The sequence below is a fragment of the Pteropus medius genome, unplaced genomic scaffold (genome assembly GCF_902729225.1).
Source record: "Pteropus medius unplaced genomic scaffold, Ma_sr-lr_union100, whole genome shotgun sequence".
NCBI classification, from domain to species: domain Eukaryota; kingdom Metazoa; phylum Chordata; class Mammalia; order Chiroptera; family Pteropodidae; genus Pteropus; species Pteropus medius.
The window spans coordinates 1070587-1089066 of NW_024356397.1; the positions used below are offsets into that span (position 1 = coordinate 1070587).

General features: G+C 46.6%; 1 protein-coding gene across 1 annotated transcript; it reads left to right on the forward strand.

Moving 5' to 3' along the window:
- Positions 1-247: 247 nt before the first annotated feature.
- Positions 248-15185, forward strand: CALCOCO1 (calcium binding and coiled-coil domain 1). The gene is given in 16 exon segments (XM_039862096.1): positions 248-388; positions 2831-2995; positions 3325-3427; positions 4175-4365; positions 5815-5973; positions 6357-6505; positions 8167-8257; positions 9963-10118; positions 10310-10564; positions 10999-11124; positions 11636-11731; positions 12115-12223; positions 12451-12564; positions 12567-12649; positions 13017-13123; positions 14104-15185. Coding segments are annotated over 15 exon segments (2073 nt in total). The 5' UTR covers positions 248-388; positions 2831-2839; the 3' UTR covers positions 14282-15185.
- Positions 15186-18480: the final 3295 nt, after the last annotated feature.

Sequence of the window (18480 nt, forward strand, 5' to 3'; positions counted from 1 at the left end):
GCGTTAGAGCCTTAACTCCTCCCCACCCCCAACCACGCACGTTACAAACCAGCAGTCACCACTAACACAGCCTGCCCCCTCCTAAGGAATCATGGGCCGTGAAGTCCTTTGATGGCCACACCCTCGTTTACTGTCATGGTGGTGAGAACTACGCATCCCAGACTGCAATAGTGAGGCCGCAGTCACGACCGCCCCCTACTCCGCCCTCCTTGCGCACAGCCTCCTGTGACATGTAGTCCCGGATCCTAGGAGGTTCGCCGGCAAAAGGGCGCGGAGGAACCACAAACCCCAGAAAGCCTCGCGCCCGCTCTTCTCCCTCCTCTCTAGGAGTCGGAGTGCTGTTTTTGTTGTTGGTGAAAGGTGAGGGAACAGCTGATCCGTCTGTGGGGTAAGAAACTTGGCCTAATTTGGGGGCGATCTTATGGGGAGTCACCCCGCTTTCCAGTCTGTGAAGGGATAAGCTAAGGAGACTATAAAGGCGATGCAGGAGCGTTTGGGTTTTAACGCTTTCCGTACTGAAGAAGCCACCCCCACTGTTTGGGGAGTTCTTGGTCTCAAGGGGGCCCTAATCAAGAGGTTGACCCCTCATTGTGTTCACTTTCCTCTCAATCCTTCTCTGTAAAGCTTGATACGCTTAAGGGAGGTGGGGAGAGGCTGAAATCTTTGCTCTTTTTCACCCATGCAAGACTTGGCCCCCACAACCCTTCCCTTCCCCTTCATTCCTGCCCCCCAATCCAAAAGCTTTACGACACTGACTCCCTGGGGATAAAACCTTACAAGATGTAGAACGTCAAGGAACTCTAGACGCCTGCAGAGTGCGAACACCTCAGTCTGGCTACACGCATACACCTTAGGTGCCCAGAGCTCTTTCGGGCCTGGGGAATGTTTCAAACTGTTAAGGATTTTATTTGTGAGAGTATTTGGGATTCCCCAGGCTTAGATCTTTGGGGCAATTGATCCTCCCGCCCCGTTAGAAAGCCAGAAAATTGTATTTGGAGAAAACATGGACTGGTTTTAACTAGCGATTTTTTAAAGAGATGAAAATCCGAAGAAACTTCTTTTTCTCAATTCAGTCCCTTTTTTAGAGGTAGAAGTTGTTCCGTTTTGTAAAGTTGGCCCCCACTTTTCTTTCTCTACCTAGTTTCTGTCTTCTTTTAAAGTTCCTAACCCCCTGACTTCAGCCTGGTGTGGGTTTGTGATGTTTGGAAGCATACACATGACTAGTGGCTATCTATGACTGATTGGATGCCGGATGCTGTCAGTTGTGGCTGACTGGGATGAAGATTAGTGGACTAGAGAGATGACGATGGTCTTCTCACAGCCCTGGACCGAGGAGTTCTCTTGATTGTTATTGTTATCTTTTCTCACCCCACCCCCATATTTTCCCATTAACTCTCCCTACTTAACTTGAAACATCCTATAGTGTACCTCCAACTACCAATCTCAATCTTCCTCTCAATCTCATCCTATAGTGTACCTCCAACTACCAGTCCAAGCAGATGGAGGGATTCAAGCACTTAAAAATAAGGCTAAGGGAAGCAGAGAGAAGATGGGGAGGGAAATACTGAAGCTGGGTTAACATATAGTCAAACTAGAAGGTTTATAGTCTTGCTTCAGGCAAGACCCAAAGATAAGAACGTTAGGTTTTTTTGAACTATCTCTTCCTTCTCTGAATATTATATATATATATATTTCCCCTTCTGAGGGCCCCTTACTTCCCACCTTCCAGTCTGTCCCCTGCCCAGGGGTGGGGCTTTCCTGGCTTCAGGCCCTGCCCCCCATTCCATCTCCCCACACCACTACGTTCCTGCTTAGTGTTTCACTCCACCCTTGTAGCAGCCGCCTCCAGAATTCTTGGCTTCCTGGAGTAATGAAGTTGAGGACAGAACCTGTCTTTTCTTATATCCTCCCTTTCCCTTTGTCTCTTGGATGAGAGTGGAAGCTTGCTTGCTTTCTTTTTTTTTTTTTTTTTTTTTTTTTTTTCATGGGGTAGATAGCTCAGAGAGGGAGCCTGAGGATTGGACTGTTTCCTCTCCCATATTCTAGCTCTGAAGACTCAATCATTACTTCAGAGATTAGTTGTTGTTTTCAGGTGTCATAAGCCATTCCTGTGCACAGTTGGGTTAACAAGCCCAAGAGTGGGCAGAGAGAGACTGGCTCAGAATGAGGAGGCCTCACACCTCAGTTGGATTTTGAATTCAAGAGCCAAAAATATATGGGGGATGGGATGTGGAGATGGAGGCTGAAGAATTCGGAATGCTCAAGGATGTTAAGAGGTAAAAAAGGGGGTACCACAGAGCCTAGGAAACAGATTTAATTGGGGGGGGCAGTGAAAAGGGAGCAGAAATTAGAGATCTTAACTCTAGAAAGAGTCTATGATTCAGAGTGGGTGCAGTGTGAGACAGGATGTGGACTGACTTGGAAGGCCAGACTTATGTCATATAGACTAAGAGTGATACATCTAAAAGGGTCCTATGACCCAGCGGTCCCCAACCTTTTTGGTGCCAGAGACCAGTGCTCCTATAAGAATCTAATGGCTGATGGTCTGAGGTGGAGCTGAGGCAGTGATGCTAGCGCTGGGGAGCAGCTGCAAATATAGATGAAACTTTGCTTGCCCGTCACTCATCTTCTGCTGGCGGCCCAGTTGTGGTACTGGTGGTACCGGTCCGCATCCTAGGGGTTAGGGACCCCTGCTATAACCCTTAGGGACTAGACAGTAGATATGCCTTCATCTCCAGGTGTAGTGGCAGGGACTGTAGTTAGGAGGGGATGAAGTTGAGGGGAAAAATGGAGTGGAGAGACTTTAGGATATTTATCCTTTGTTTCGCAGGAGGGCAGAATGGAAGAATCATCACTAAACCGGGCACCATCTCGGTGTGGAGTCAGCTTTCTGAATGTAGCCCGGACCTACATCCCCAACACCAAGGTGGAATGTCACTACACCCTTCCCCCAGGCACCGTGCCCAGTGCCAGTGACTGGATTGGCATCTTCAAGGTATCCCTGGAACCCCTTTTGGCTCAGGCTCATGAGCCATGGGTTGGTTGGAATAAGACAAACACAAGATTGAGGTTCTTGAATTCTCAATCTTGTGTTGATAAAGAAGGGAAAAAGACGTCACAGGAAAAAGATGTGACAGAGGCTGTCTGTATAAGCAAAGCTCACCTACCCATTTGAGGTTTGCTCTCTCCTGACACATTTGTGTCCCTTCACTTTTCCTCTCTCTCATCATCCTCGCCCCTGTAACACCATTCTATCATCCCTTTCTACCATCCATAGCTGGTAGTTCCATCACCATAATTCTCTCCCATCTTGGGCTCTCACAGGTGGAGGCTGCCTGTGTTCGGGATTACCACACGTTTGTGTGGTCTTCAGTGCCTGAAAGTGCATCTGATGGTTCCCCTGTCCATGCCAGTGTCCAGTTCCAAGGTATAAGGGAAGATGGAAAACTGGGAAGGAGGAACCAAGGGGATAGAGGTTTGGAAAAAGGAAGTCGGCTCAGAAACATAAAAGTTAGACACAGGACAGGAAAAAATAAGTATAAATAAATAAAATATATATATCCAATAGGATTTAGCAGACATGGAATTATGGGACTATCACAGAATCAGAAACTTAGGGATGGAAGGAGTTGTGGAGGGCAGCTAATCCTGCCTCCTACCAAAAGATGGAGGAACTAGAGAGTAGGGAAGAAGAAAAGGTGGTGTCATATATTTAGAATCATTGGATTCTAAAGACCTGGGTTCAAATCTCAGCTCTAATACTTACAAGCTATTTGATCTTAGGCAAAAATACTTAACCTCTCTGTGTTTGTTATTTTAGCAGTAAAAGGGGATGCCTGGCTTGCAGGAATAATGTAAGGATTTTAAATGATATAGGTAAAACTGTTAGCAAGTGCCTGATACATTGTGGGCACTCAATAAATAGTTACTATTATTATTGTTACTATTATTATTAAGGAGGGTAGGTTTGGGAAAGAGAAGAAGGAGAGAACTAGGCAGAAAGGAGAGAGAAGATTATCCCAGGGAACAGAAATAGCCTGTGGGAAGTGGAGAAGAGAGAAAACAAAATACAGAACAGAGAGCAAGGAGCCAGAGCCAAAGACAGTGGATAATTTGATATACCAGGGGCACCTCAGATCATATTGGGGTCCTGGGTTCATTCTTCTTCCTACAGCCAGCTACCTGCCCAAACCAGGAGCCCAGCTCTACCAGTTCAGATACGTGAACCGCCAGGGCCGGGTGTGTGGGCAGAGTCCCCCTTTCCAGTTCCGAGAGCCAAGGCCCATGGATGAACTAGTGACTCTGGAAGAGACTGACAGCGGCTCTGACATCCTGCTTGTTGTCCCCAAGGCAACTGTGCTTCAGGTGAGAACAGCAGCAGAGCTGTTCCTGGGAAAAAGAGTGGGAGGACAGCAAGGGACCCCTTCCCACTGCACCCTCCCCTCAGCTGTAGCTGCAGCTGGAGACCTCATTGAGAGTTACAGAAAGTCTTGCCTTCAAGAAAGTCTCAATCTAACATAGACATGAACATGTAGGGCAGAAAAGCAAGCCACCCACGGGCCAACATCACTCAAGATTTCATAAGAGCTTTTTGATCCTTCCTTCTTCAAGTGCTATATCCTGCCTATATCCCTGGAGGAAGATGCAGAGGGTAGAGTGAGGCCACTCCAGGGAAGGAACAGCCAGAGGAAGGGGAGGATGAGACCCACTTCCAGGATAGATGAAGAGTGAGAGCAGATAGGTATGGCCCCAGGCCTGCTGTGTCTAGTACCAAAGGTGCCACCCACATGTGGCTCTTGAGCACTTTAAACATGACTGGTCCAAATTGAGATGTACTGTATGAGTAAACCACATACCGGATTTTGAAGACTTAGTTTTAAAAAAAAAAGAGTGTAAAAGATTTTCATAACTTTTTATATTGATTACATGTTGAAATGATAATATTTCAGGTAGACTGAGTTAGAGAAAATATTGTTAAAATTTATTTCATTTGTTTCTTATTAGTAATTTTTTTAAAGTGACTACTAGAAAATTTTAAATTATACATGTGGCTCATATTATTTTTCTGTTGGACCAAATAGAGAAGAATTCAGGAGTGGAAGTAGACATTAGCAAGGAAGACTCCCTGAGGAAGGTGAGGGCCAGGGCTAGGTAGGGAGGAAGCACACTCCCCAGACAGGAGGACAAGTCTGAGGAAGGCTTAGAAGGGGAAAATGAGTAGCTTATCTGTGATTTAGATAAACTCCTACCCTCTAGAATGCTCTATACACATGGAATCAACACATGAGTCAAGAGATGTATGAGCTTCTACCCTGTGTTGTTTTTACATTTATTATTTTCATTACTATTACCTTACAACAACCTATACTAAGGGATCACCTTACAAATGAAGACACAGAGACTCAGAGAAGTTAAGTCACTTGTTCACAGTCACATAACTAATAAGGATTGTATTGGAGATTTAAACCCACATCTGTCTGATTCCAGAACAGATAGAGTGAAATGAGGGGAGCCATCCTTTTTGTCTGTGCAGATTGAGAAAGACAAGGGTCCCTGCAGTTGCTAAGTGAAGCAGGGACCAGGCCTTGGGTGGGGAATGGTAAGAGAGGGGTAAGCAGTTAAGAGTGCCAGCTGGTATGTCTCCTGGGTGGTGGGCAGGCTTCAGTAGCACACAAAGCCTCCCCTTACTTGCCTCTTTGTAGCCTGTGCTGATGTAACTTCCCAACCCTGAAATGCATCTGCAGAATAATTGGAAAGGGACCTTGGAATGGGTACTTCACAAGCATACCTCTCTTTCCATCCTGCCCCCTGTAGAACCAGCTGGATGAGAGCCAGCAAGAGAGGAATGACCTGATGCAACTGAAGCTGCAGCTGGAGGGGCAGGTCATGGAGCTGAGGAGCCGAGTGCAGGAGCTCGAGATGGCTCTGGCAACTGCCAGGCAGGAGCATGCAGAGCTGATGGAGCAATACAAGGTGAGAGTTGGGCCACATAGGGGACAGACCTAGCTGCTCACCTAGGGTCCAAAATCTGAACCTAGTGAAGAGGATAAAGGGGAGACGTTCATGGGCTATTTTTGGCATCAGAGAAATAGGTTTAAGGGCTAACAAGTGGGATTAAAGTTGATATGAGAGGATACACATCCCAAATTTGTAATGAGATACAGTTCTTTGAACACAGGAATGCTGAGGCAGGGCAGAGGTGGCTCACTGTATTCACCAGTAAGGGAATATTCCTTTAGTTTCTTTTTCGAGGAAGGTGACTGGGTAGGGAGGTGGGCACAGTCAAACTCTGGTATGTTGCACTCTTTGAGATGAGTGTCAACTTCTCTCTTTTTCTGGGGGAACTTTAATTCTAGGGGCTTTCCCGGTCCCACGGGGAGCTCACTGAAGAGAGGGACATCCTGAGCCGGCAGCAGGGAGACCACGTGGCACGCATCCTGGAGCTGGAAGATGATATCCAGACCATCAGTGACAAAGTTCTGACAAAGGAGGTGGAGCTAGACAGGTGAGGAGACCTCCTCTCTTCCCATTACTTCCCGTCATTTCCTATGACCCCGGAACTCCAGCTTTCTGTTTCAGGCAAGCAAGGCTACACTCTATCTCACATGGTTTCTTTTTCCCTTATCAACCTCATTACGTAGGGTATTCCAATTACTAAGGATATCTTTTTCTGCCTAGGCTCCCTTCCATCTTTCCTAACCTATTCTGTATTCCTCAACTTCAGCAGCAATCATAGTTAACCATTTATCGTGCAGCAAAGGCTAAGCAGGAGCTAGGAGTAGAGGATTTGGAAAAAAAGAATGGGTAGAATAGTCAATGCAAGTTAAGAGAGGATGGATTTCAGATTTTATCACAGCAAAGAATAAGATTAGACTCTGTTCTCACTATTAGGAAATGTTAAAACTGGTGATCTATGAATGTTAGGGAATCTCTCCCCTGAAAAAAAGGTATAAATCATAGTATCTTTGCATTGAGAGGGATATAAGGTATTTAAGAGGGTATGTAAGAGAAGATCACTATCTTAGAAGGCAGCTTTTTTCAATATCGGACAGCTGTTATTTTTGTATCTCTTGTATTGAGCCAAACTCTACCATCCTATAACTTTTAACCATTGGTCCTGGTTTAGACCTCTGGAGCCACATAGAATAAATTTCTTTCTTCTACCAGACAATTATTATTTCTACAAAATAGCACAAATATTGACCAGCTCCCCTGCCTATTCTTCAGATTTCATCAGGAGAAATACTCTAATTCTTTCTTTTATCAAATGACATAATTTTCATTAATTTAGTTCTGGTAGATTTGATATTTTTTTTAATTCTTTAAAGAAAAGAGGCATTCTATCCAAGAGTAAAAAGTGAGTTGATCCCTGAGGCTTCTTCAGTCCAGGATATATTAGTCTTGCCTTAGAGAGAGACTAAGTGTCTAGGTTCTAGATCATGGAATAGAAAAGCAGGGATCAGACTGAGCATTTGGAAAAGATTAAAGACTGTCTACACCAGGGTTTAGCAAACTATGGCCCATGTGCCAGATCTCACCTGCTACTTGTTTTTTAATAACCCCTGAGGTAAAAATGGTTTTGACAATTTTTAATGGTTGACATGGGAAATTTTTTTACATGGGAAAATACATGAAATTCAAATTTCAGCATTTATAAATAAAGTTTTATTGGAACAGCCATGCTCTCTCATTTACTTATAGTCTATGCTGTTTCCACACTACAGTGGCAGAGTTGAGTAGTTGCCACAGAAACCACATGGCCTGTAAAGCCTAAAATATTTACTGTTAGGCCTTTTACAGAAAAAGTCTGCCAACTTCTAACCTAGACCAAAAGTTTATAATCAGCATTTCTAGAAGAGACTGGATTCAAGTCTCTTGACTGAATGAAAACAACAAGGGAGCCATCAACAGAACATTCCTTAAAGTGATACAATAAAGAAAAGGAAAAAATTGTTTATTTCTAGATTGTGCTCTAGAACCAGGAATCTTAGGTACTTGGGGCTCAGAACAAGATTGTCTTGGTTTGGGGATTTGAGCATTCCAGAGAGAAGTAGAAGTCTGGGCCTAGGGGACCACCAGTAGAAGATCTTAAGCCAGAAGTGCATGGCCTTCATTCCTTCTCTGGTGACCAGTCAGTTATCTGATATCCCATCCTTCTATTCACAGGGTTAGGGACACAGTGAAGGCCCTGACTCGGGAACAAGAGAAGCTCCTTGGGCAACTGAAGGAAGTGCATGCAGATAAGGAGCAAAGTGAGGTAAGGGCTCAGGGTTGATTTGCTTTCTCAGTTGTTCATCCAGCGTTCATTGAGTCTCTTCTGAGTGCTGGGCACCAAAGGGGATAAAAATGTAAAGAAAACGTTGTGTACACTCTCCTAGGGAACACAAGTCATATACACAAATCAGGATTTGTCAAAGGGGAACATAGTAAGTGTCACAGAGAGTATAATAAAGTGTCATGATGCTCCATGGAGGTAAATGGGGGAACGTCTTATTAGGGACATTAGAAAGAACTTTTAAAAAGAGGGCATAAATTAGCCTAGTATTTCTAAATTTTTTTAGCAGTATAACCCTTTCTGCCCACTCTGCAATGAAGTTTTACATCTTAAGTGAAACCTCACTGAATAAAATAAAAGCAATATTTTACTACTATGAATTTATTTTTATAAATTTAAAAGTATAACATTTACTTATAAAGTCATGAAAGCAATTAGGTAATTTTGATGGATACCAAACCTTGAAATTAGAGGTTATGGATGACTGTTCTGTCAGCCTTAGCAACCAATGTATCTCTGAATTTGTTTTGGTTGTACAATATTGAAAACACCTTGAGTCACACACAAGTGAGTGCAAATTGATAATAATTTTTAAACTATCCACCTTGCAATCTGTTTGTTCTTCACTTCAATAGAAAATACAGTAGAAACTTTATTATGATATCTGCACAAAAATGAATTAACCTGGAAGCACATGTCAGTGGATTGGTGATCTCTAATGTGTTAACTTGTGAGTTTGTGCATCATTGTTTTATTAGAGTTTTTAATAATTTAGAAGTTTAAGCCAAATACTTGCAGAACTTCTAAATGGCTTTCTCAGAACCCTAGTCTTCTGTAAAAGATTGTTTGAAAACTATTTGCTCAGCAACGAAGGATAGGTAGAATTTGAATAAACAGAGATGAAAGGAAGCCATTGTAGGAATGGGAAAACATGAGCAAAGGCTTAGAACACCCAGAACACTCAGGGCAGTTGAATGTGTGGGTAAAGAGTTTGCAGTAAGGCCTACATCAGATTGTAAATGATCTTGAGTTTAATCTTTATTCTGCAAGCAGTAAGAGGCATTGATGATTTAAAGAACTGTACTTAAGATTAATCTGATTGCCTTGTGGAAAATAAACTAGTTGTAAGATTATTAAGCAGTCCAAGCAAGAAATGACCAGAGCCTAAGCTAACGTGGTCATGGAGATAGAAAAGAGAAAATGCCTGTGAACAAGATGGAAGATGGAGAAGCAATAGGCTTTTCTGTGGGCCACTAGGAAGAGAACATAGCCAAGCATGGCACCAAGATATCTGAGTGACTTGCGAAGCAGTTAGTACCATGGACAGAAATAAAAGTGGAAATGCCTATGGTAGCCTGGAAGAATATGCTGAGTTTGCAGGGCCTATAGGATACCCAGACTGTGTTTTGATTTAAAAGGAAGAGTGTGGAAGCAGAAATGGGACACGGGATACCTAGATTCATGTAAGATCCTAGGCTCTGACAGGATACCTCGTTTTGGGAGCTGGAGACTAGATGTTTAGAATTAAGCCACTTTCAGCTGAGAACCCAAGGAGGGCTGGCAAGAACTGAATGCTTGAGTCTGTGTTAAATCTGAGAAGTAGAACCTTGACCTCTCTCATCACAGTGGTCCCTGGGCACCCCAAATATACATACCCCTTTCTTTACCTACTCTCCACCTCCATCAGGCCGAGCTCCAAATGGCACAACAGGAGAATCGTCGCTTGAATTTGGAACTCCAGGAGGCCAAGGGCCGGCAGGAGGAGCAGGGTGCTCAGGTCCAGAGACTGAAGGACAAGGTGGCCCAGATGAAGGACACCCTAAACCAGGCCCAGCAGCGGGTGGTGAGTGAAACCCTAGGCAACAAGAAGCAGAGAAAGTTCCAAGGGGTAGTTGTAGAAAAGTATGGGGAAAGACATGGCTAAAGATTTAACAACCCAATCCTGAGTCCTGATGCGGGGGGTCGGGGGGAAGCCTCCCTGGTTCATGATGACTCACTGGGAGCCCTGATCTCCATTTCATCTTTTCTTCTGAGGCTGAGCTGGAGCCCCTGAAGGAGCAGCTTCGAGGGGCCCAGGAGCTTGCAGCTTCAAGCCAGCAGAAAGCCGCTCTTCTTGGGGAAGAGTTGGCCAGCGCAGCCAGAGCCAGGGACCGCACCATAGCCAAGTTACACCACAGCCGCCTGGAAGTGGCTGAAGTCAACGGCAGGCTGGCTGAGCTCAGTCTGCACTTGAAGGAGGAAAAAAGCCAATGGAGCAAGGAGCGGGCAGGGATGCTGCAGAGTGTGGAGGTAGAGCAGTGTGGGGACCTGGCAGGCTCACCTCTATGTGGTCAGATCTCCTGGGAGGAGAGAAAGTGGGTGGTGGGAACTTCAGAAGACTTGAGGGGCAGGGGCTATGAGGGAGGAACACTTCACCATCTAGGTGTGACCCATCCCTAAGCAGAGTGTCTCAACCCTGGTCTCCATAGCAACTTAGTTAGCATCTTGATTCAGAAACATTTACCATTCTAGGCACCAAGCTATGCCGTATGCCATTCCTGATCAGCAAGGTGCCTTCCTGTCAGGTCCCTTCATTCAAGGAAGTGAAGGAATGAGGAAGGCAGGAAGGGAAAATTGTTCCCAAAAGATTCAATTAAATGAAGGGATACGATGAGAGATGGTGCTGTTGCCAGGGGCATCCCTTTGCCTTCAACCTGCTATTTTCCTTTCTGGCCATCTCCCAGGCAGAGAAGGACAAGATCCTGAAGCTGAGTGCAGAAATACTTCGGCTGGAAAAGGCCATTCAAGAAGAGAGGACACAGAATCAAGTGCTCAAGACTGAACTGGCCCGGGAAAAGGATTCTAGCCTGGTGAGGTGCCTAGCCACCCCTGAGTCCTGGTCTCATGGCTTCCTGAGGCCAATGCCCCTCCGTCTTAGGTGTGGGCTCAAAAGTGCAAGGTGCTCACTTATATGTTGGAGGCGGCATCTCACTTGCACACCTCTCAGCCCTCACGGGTTTGAAACATGCAGTGTCCCTTTCTGCTCTCAGGGCACACATTCTGGGTGTAGTAGTGATGACTTAAAAGAATTTTAGAGTGGCCCTACTATGACCAAGGCCTTTGCAGCCCAGCCCAGAGCAGTCATCCAGGTCTCCATTCGAGAGGCAGAAACTAGGATTCAGGCAACTGAATCTCCCTCAACCAAGACAAAAGACTCATGAAAAAAATGTTGGAGTTTCCCCTATGTGTGTTTGGGCAAGAGAGAAACAAAGGCATGGAGAGAAGTACTTCTAGTTTGTTGGTCCAGGTCCCAGAGCCCAGAGCCCAGGTTCTTGGAGGTACATTCAAGGCTTCAGACTGCACCTGGCCCTTTTCCCTTAGGTGCAATTGTCAGAGAGTAAGCGGGAGCTGACAGAGCTGCGGTCAGCCCTGCGTGTGCTCCAGAAGGAAAAGGAACAGTTGCAGGAGGAGAAGCAGGTGAGAACCCCTAACTCAGGCCCCCTAGACACCAGAACTGAGGACTTGGGGTCTAGAAACTTTGTATGTTCTTGTTATCTCTTGGCCGAGAAACTGGTATTTCTAAGAGGGCCCAGAAGCTAAAAATGGCACCATGGCTCCTCTTATTAGCTGACTTGGCAGGACAGGAGACAATTGCTGGCGGAAGGGAGGGATGTACAGAGTGAAGAAGGGCCTTTGTGAGGGGTGGTGAGGATCTACCTTAAGCTGCCCCACCCTTCAGTAAAGGTATGTAATCCTAAGGAGCTCAGATTTAATCATGAATCAAGAAAAGGCTCTGCAGGTTAGTAAAGTTAGCATCTTCTCAGCCTCTAACACCTCACTTCTTTCCTTCCCAACTCCAGGAACTACTAGAGTACATGAGAAAGCTGGAAGCCCGCCTGGAGAAGGTAGCAGATGAGAAGTGGAATGAGGACGCTGCCACAGAGGATGAGGAAGCTGCTGCAGGGCTGAGTCTGTACACCCCCAATCTTGTAACACCTCTTTCCCGCTCTTCCTTCTCCTTCTGGGGAAAGCTCCATGTGACCCCTCTGGGAGCTGCCTGTACCTTCTGTGTTTTGCCTTTTTCCTTCCCAGACCCTGGCCCCTATCTAATTTAACTATATCCCTTATCTAAAGGAGCCAGAGCTGATCCAACCCTCTAACAATACATCCTTCTTCTCTTCCTGTTCTGCCTGCAGGCTGCCCAGCAGCTCTGACAGACTCAGAGGATGAATCCCCCGAAGACATGAGGCTCCCACCGTATGGCCTATGTGAGCATGGAGACCCAGGCTCCTCTCCTGCTGGGCCACGAGAGCTTCTCCTCTAGTTGTCATCAGCCAACCAGCTCCCATTGCTCCCCACCTCTCAGGGCCAGCTGAGGACAGTAGCTCTGACTCGGTGAGCAGTGAAGACGGGGTAGGACCAAGCCCAGTGGCCCAGCCTCCAGAGCAGGAAGTCTTAGCCATACAGGGGTCTCATTTTTTCTTACGTGAAAGGAGGCAGGCCCAGCCTGTCTTCAGGGTCATCCAGTGGACAGCACCCCAAAACCTAATCTGACCCAAAGCCTCACTGCTGTGAGTAACTGTTCTCCACACTCCTCTTCTTATCCCCAAGCCCCCACCAAAACACTTTTCCTGCCTCACTCTTATGACAGCCCACTGTTCTCTGTACTGACCTGGACTACTCTTTCATTATCTGTCCCAATATGGTACTCCTCTATCCTGGGACACTAGCTGAAAACCCAACCTATCTCTTTGGTGCCTAGGAAGCTGAAGATGAGAAGTCAGTCCTGATGGCAGCTGTGCAGAGTGGGGGTGAGGAGGCCAACCTGCTGCTTCCTGAACTGGGCAATGCCTTCTATGATATGGCCAGGTGAGTGCAGAAGGGGGCGGACAGGAGGGAAATGGGAGAATGCCAGAAAGGGCATGCAGGTGAACAGTCTCCCTGCCCTTCCCCTAACCTCCCTCTTCTTGGCCCCAGCCAAGAAAAGGAGACATAGGTATGATTGACACTGAAAATTACCCACAATTCCAAATCCCAGGTGCCTTCCCAGGAGGTAATCCCTCCCCTCAGCTTATCAATGCACATGTGCACTCAGAGGCCCTGCCTTTAACTGGCTTCTGTATTGTTCTAGCACCATCCTCCGTGGAGCCCAAATTGCCCTGCATCCCCTCTCTCCTGCCCCTACCCCTTTCCCAACTACCAGGTAGGTACCTAGGCTCCATTGGGGGAGGAAGGGAGGTGACCAAGCCCCCAGGGACAGGAACAGGGAGAAAACTGAGATCCAGCATCTATCTGATCACCCCTGAGATGCTGTCCCTCTTCTGTGACTTCCCTGGGGAAACCCTTTGGGTGGTAAAGCAGCAGGGATGGGGAAATCAGATATCAGATTGCCTCCTCCGCCTTCCACAGCAGGTCAAGAGGGAAAGGCAGGGGTAAGAGAAATTTTATCACTAGCTCTGCCTGGATGTGAGATCCGCTAAGGGCAGGGTGGGAGTGATGCTGTCATCCTTCTTGGTTGGAGCAGGAAGATGAAGGACGATGTCAGACTCATTTTCAGCCTCATTAGGCAGCAGACGGAGATGGAGGGAGGAGAGCAGGAGGTTGGGGGATGGGCTCTGTACTACAGAGACCAGCAGGGACTAAAGAAGGTTGGCGGGAGCCAGGGAAACTAAGTCTTCCAGTATTGTGGGGAGAAATATGCTGTGGGAGAGACTAGGAGAGAACTACTAGGATGCTGCATTAGGAACAGGAATCTGGGAGCCCAGGCACATGGGTCCCTCTCCCTGAGGTCCACGAGTCAAGGCAATAGAGCAGACTGACCCTCTCCTTTCCTCTCTGTCTCTTTGTAGTGGCTTTACAGTGGGTCCCTTGTCAGAGGCCAACACTGGGGGCCCTGCCACCCCTCCATGGAAGGAGTGCCCTATTTGTAAGGAGCGCTTCCCAGCTGAGAGTGACAAGGATGCCCTGGAGGACCACATGGATGGACATTTCTTTTTCAGCACCCAGGACCCCTTCACCTTTGAGTGATCTAACCCCTCCCTAGTACAAGCACGAACACACACACGCACATACGACATACTTATGCACAGACACACACTTAAGTCTCATGCCTCTTTTCCAACACAGTGAGTTCCACGATAGTCTGTTCCCTAAGAACCACTCCCATGTGCTCTTTTCACCCTAAGCTCTCCAACTTCATCCTTTCCTACCCGGCTCTTTTGTCCAGGCAGAGGTCCTTCTTGGAAGCAGTGGCTGAATTTACCCACTGAAAGCTGTTTTGGAGGAGCCAGGATGGAGGAAGCATTCCCCAGGAGGAATAGAATCAGCGCCTCCAAGCCCTGGTTGCTTCTCTCACTTTCACCAGCCACCACACCACCACCACCACACACACACACACTCACTCACACATACTCTTTGGTGCCCCAAAGCCAATCCCTGGGGCACCTACCCTCTCTTATTTGGGATCTGTGTTTATTCCCCCTGGGTTTCCTCTGGGCCCTGCATTGAGGCAGCAGCATGGGCATCACGACCTCTGCAGGTCTCTTTCGGTTCTGAGCTTCATTGGTTCCTCTTACTGTCCCCCACTCCCATTGCTTTCCGCACCCACCTCAGCCTTTTCCATACCATTAGATATTAAGTTTGGAGGGATTTTTTTGTATTTTCGAGGTTTTCTGTACTCTTATCTCCCGCTCCTCCCTGCCACCCTTCCCCTCAGTGTCCTCACATGGAAATAATGCATTTGTGCCTTCTGTGAGGGATGGGGGAACAAATGGCCCCAGGTGCCCCCATTTCCCAGCCCTTCCTCCCTCTCCAGGTTTCCCCCCAGCAATAAGAGCTTTGCCCTAATATCCCTACCCCCACACCTATAATTTGGACAAATATATTTATATTGTAAGTATAACTCTTCTAATAAAATATGTTCTTATCATGAGGTGTGACCAGAGCAAAAACGGTCCAGACACCGGGCTCTTAGACCTTGATGGAGGAGTGAGAGAGGGAAGGGGGACTCCAGGTGGCTTTATCTTATTGTGTCTCCTGCTGTACTGGCCACAAGTAGAAAGAGGAAGAGGGAGGAACTTTTGTCTTCAGGTGGAGGTCTGGCTTGGGGAATACTGCAGTGGGGAAGGGAGCAAACTGTGGGTTTATGTCGGCTCTGCTCAGGGTTTAGTCCCAGGATGGGGTGGAGTGGGACCCAGATTACTGGACCAAGGTGCATGCCTTGAAAGGCAGGTGAGGTTCCCACCACTCAGTTCTTCACCCTCCATAGCAGCCATCGTCGTTGCTTTGGGCCAAAGGACAGGCATTACTCCTGTCAAGAGTGCACACCTTTGAGTATCCATTTTGTAAAAAATGCCCTAAACCCCATACCTCTAAAGACGACTTGATTTTCCTCCCAGTCCTGCCTCCCTCTTTTCCTCCATTGCCATCCTCACCCATGCGCACACTCTGACTCCACAGTCACAAAAACACATTCATCCACTCTAACCAGTTTCACAGGCTAGAATACACACACAGCATCATAAAGCATTTATTAAGGACCTGCGCGCTCACTAGCGCTCACAGCAGTGCCCAGCACAAGCCATGCATACAGCCCCCCTTGTTTGCCATCCCAGTAGTTCCCTTATCAGCCACCCCCTATTCCCTTCAGAGCCCCAAGGTGAGCCACTGCCACCCCACCATTCCCTGTCTCCATCCACTTGAAACCCTCCCACCCACCCCTTCCAGCCCCACCTGGATGACATCTTACATCCTTCCTTCTTCCCTCACATTGCTGTCTCCTAGCAACCCCATCTTATTCCCTGAATCCCTTCCAAGGAAATTAGAGATAATGGATCTCTCCTCTCTCCATCTCAACTCCTCTTTATTGATCCTCCTTTAATGAAAGTTAATTATAACAATGATTTAATTAATAGAATCCCTCTCTTCCTTTATTGCTTCCCGTATTAAGACTATTAATAAATACGAGCTGGGCTGACAGAGGCATCCATCACCCGCCTGGGATTCCCCCCAGCCCTCCTTTTCCCCTCCCTTTGCCCCCTCCCACTCTTGGCCTATAAACTTGCTGGGGTAGTGGGGGTTAATCAGAGAGGAATTATGAGCCAACATCCCCAGCAGGAGGTGCATTTAATGAAATCATTTGTGATTTATGTCCGGGAGGTTGAGGAGAAAATAATCTGGAACCCAGATAACCTGACTTCCAGAAAGGTGGCCCCCTTGTGCAAAAGAAGAAGACAAAAACAGGGACCCAGGGCCCCTGCTCCCACCCTACAGCCCCTGCCAAGGCTCACACACCCCACAGGAGCCACATGGGAAGCTGCACAAGGCTGTTGACACAGGCTGCCAGGCTGAAAGCTCTTACGAGGACTGCAGCATAGGTTTCATTCTTTCTCGCCTCCAAAACGACAGATCGTTCTCACTACCTTCCGTTCTCCCAAGCCCGATTCTGCTTCACCTTCCCAAACCTGCTCCACACTCCCCTCCTCCATGAAGCCCCCTGATTCCCTCATCAGACTCCTCCCTCTGGATATTTAGAGACCCCAGCTGCTCCTTTCTCTGTCCTTTGTATGTCTTCTGGTGTGCAATCTGCGCCTTCGGGCTGGGAGTTTCCCAGTAGTATAGAGCCATTTCTCTTCCTTACTCATGATTTGCCTACCCCAGGATCCAGTGCCTGGTCCCTGACAGGGAGGTCAGGGAAGGATAATTGACTGCATGAGCAGGGAGAGAAGACACCTGGGTTCCTATTCAAGTTCTTTATCCTACTTACTGTGTCATATTTGGCAACTCAGCCTTTCTACTCATTTCTCTTCTGAAATGGATCATCCCTTTCCCCTGCTTCTCAGCATCCATGCAGAAAACGATGGATCTGAGTGGGCTTGAGAGCCTTGTATGAAATAAAAAGTCAGACCAAGAAGCAGCAAATTGGAACTCCGGTGTCAGTATTTGGTGGGAAATGAATGAATGTAAACATCATTCCCCACTTACAGAACCTCAATGGCTGCCTCTTACCTATGGGAACATGAAGTACAGACCATTCAGTCCTCCAGTCAGGTCCCACTTGCATTTCCATTTCCCATCCCACCCTAAGGAACCCTGGGCTTCAGCATTACTGAACCACTTCACAGAAATCAGCCCTACTTTTGCAAGCCTCTGAACGTATGCTTTCCCATCAGCTCAAAGGGTACCTCCTCTGTGAAGCCTTACTTGACTTCCTTCAGTTACCCTGTGAGGTACCACATAGAGTACTTTGTAAAAACACACTACGTGTTTACAAGTTTTTCTTCTCTCCTGACTATAAGCAGCTTGAACGTAGACCTGTGTTTTTACATCTCATGTTCCTAAAGTCCAGATGGAGACTGGCACATGGGGTCAGTCTTCCAAAAATAATTTTTAAAATTATTTTAATAAAATATTTCATACATACAAAATAATATATATGTCAGTGTATAAGGGATAAAGGATAGTAAAGTGCACATCATTGGACTTGCTAACCAGCTTTAAAAAACCATTACCAATATTGTTGAAATGTCCTGTGTGGCCTGAAAGGACAAAATGTGATGTCAGTTGGGATAGAGCTATTTCGTGCACTTATTCAAAAAACTTTATAAAGTGCTTTTTACAGGTCATTCATTGGGAATAGAGATGGAACAATGAAAAACCCTGCCTTCAAAGAGTTCATAGTCAATGTCTATCAACAAATACAAGAAAGCAAGATAATGCTACTTTAGAGGTACGCGCAGAGTGCTATAGGACCACGGAGAAGGGGGACTTAACCAAGACTAGAGGAGACAAATCTTCCTATAGGTGACTATGTGGGTGCTGAGTCTTAAATAATGAGTAGATGTGAGCCAGGCACATGCAGGCAGAAGGTACAAAATGCACAAAAACATAACTTGCTCAGCAATCTAAACACTCAAGTAGGGTTGCTGAGTGAAGATTGTACATGGTGTGCGAAGTGAGGCTGAAAAGATGGACTAAGAGACCTTTACTCATGCAACATTCACTCGGCAAATATTCTTTGAGTGCCCACTCTGTGCCAGGTGCTTTTTCTAGGCACTGGGAAACAGATAGGGATGACTGCCCTCATGAAGCTTACGCTCTACTGCCAGATCATGAAAGTCTTGAGAAACCAGTTAGAAACCAACTGTAATAACCCAGGAAAAAAATGGTGAGCACTAAACTAAAGTGTCAAAATGAAAAGGGGGGGAATTCTTAAGGTTGCAGAATTA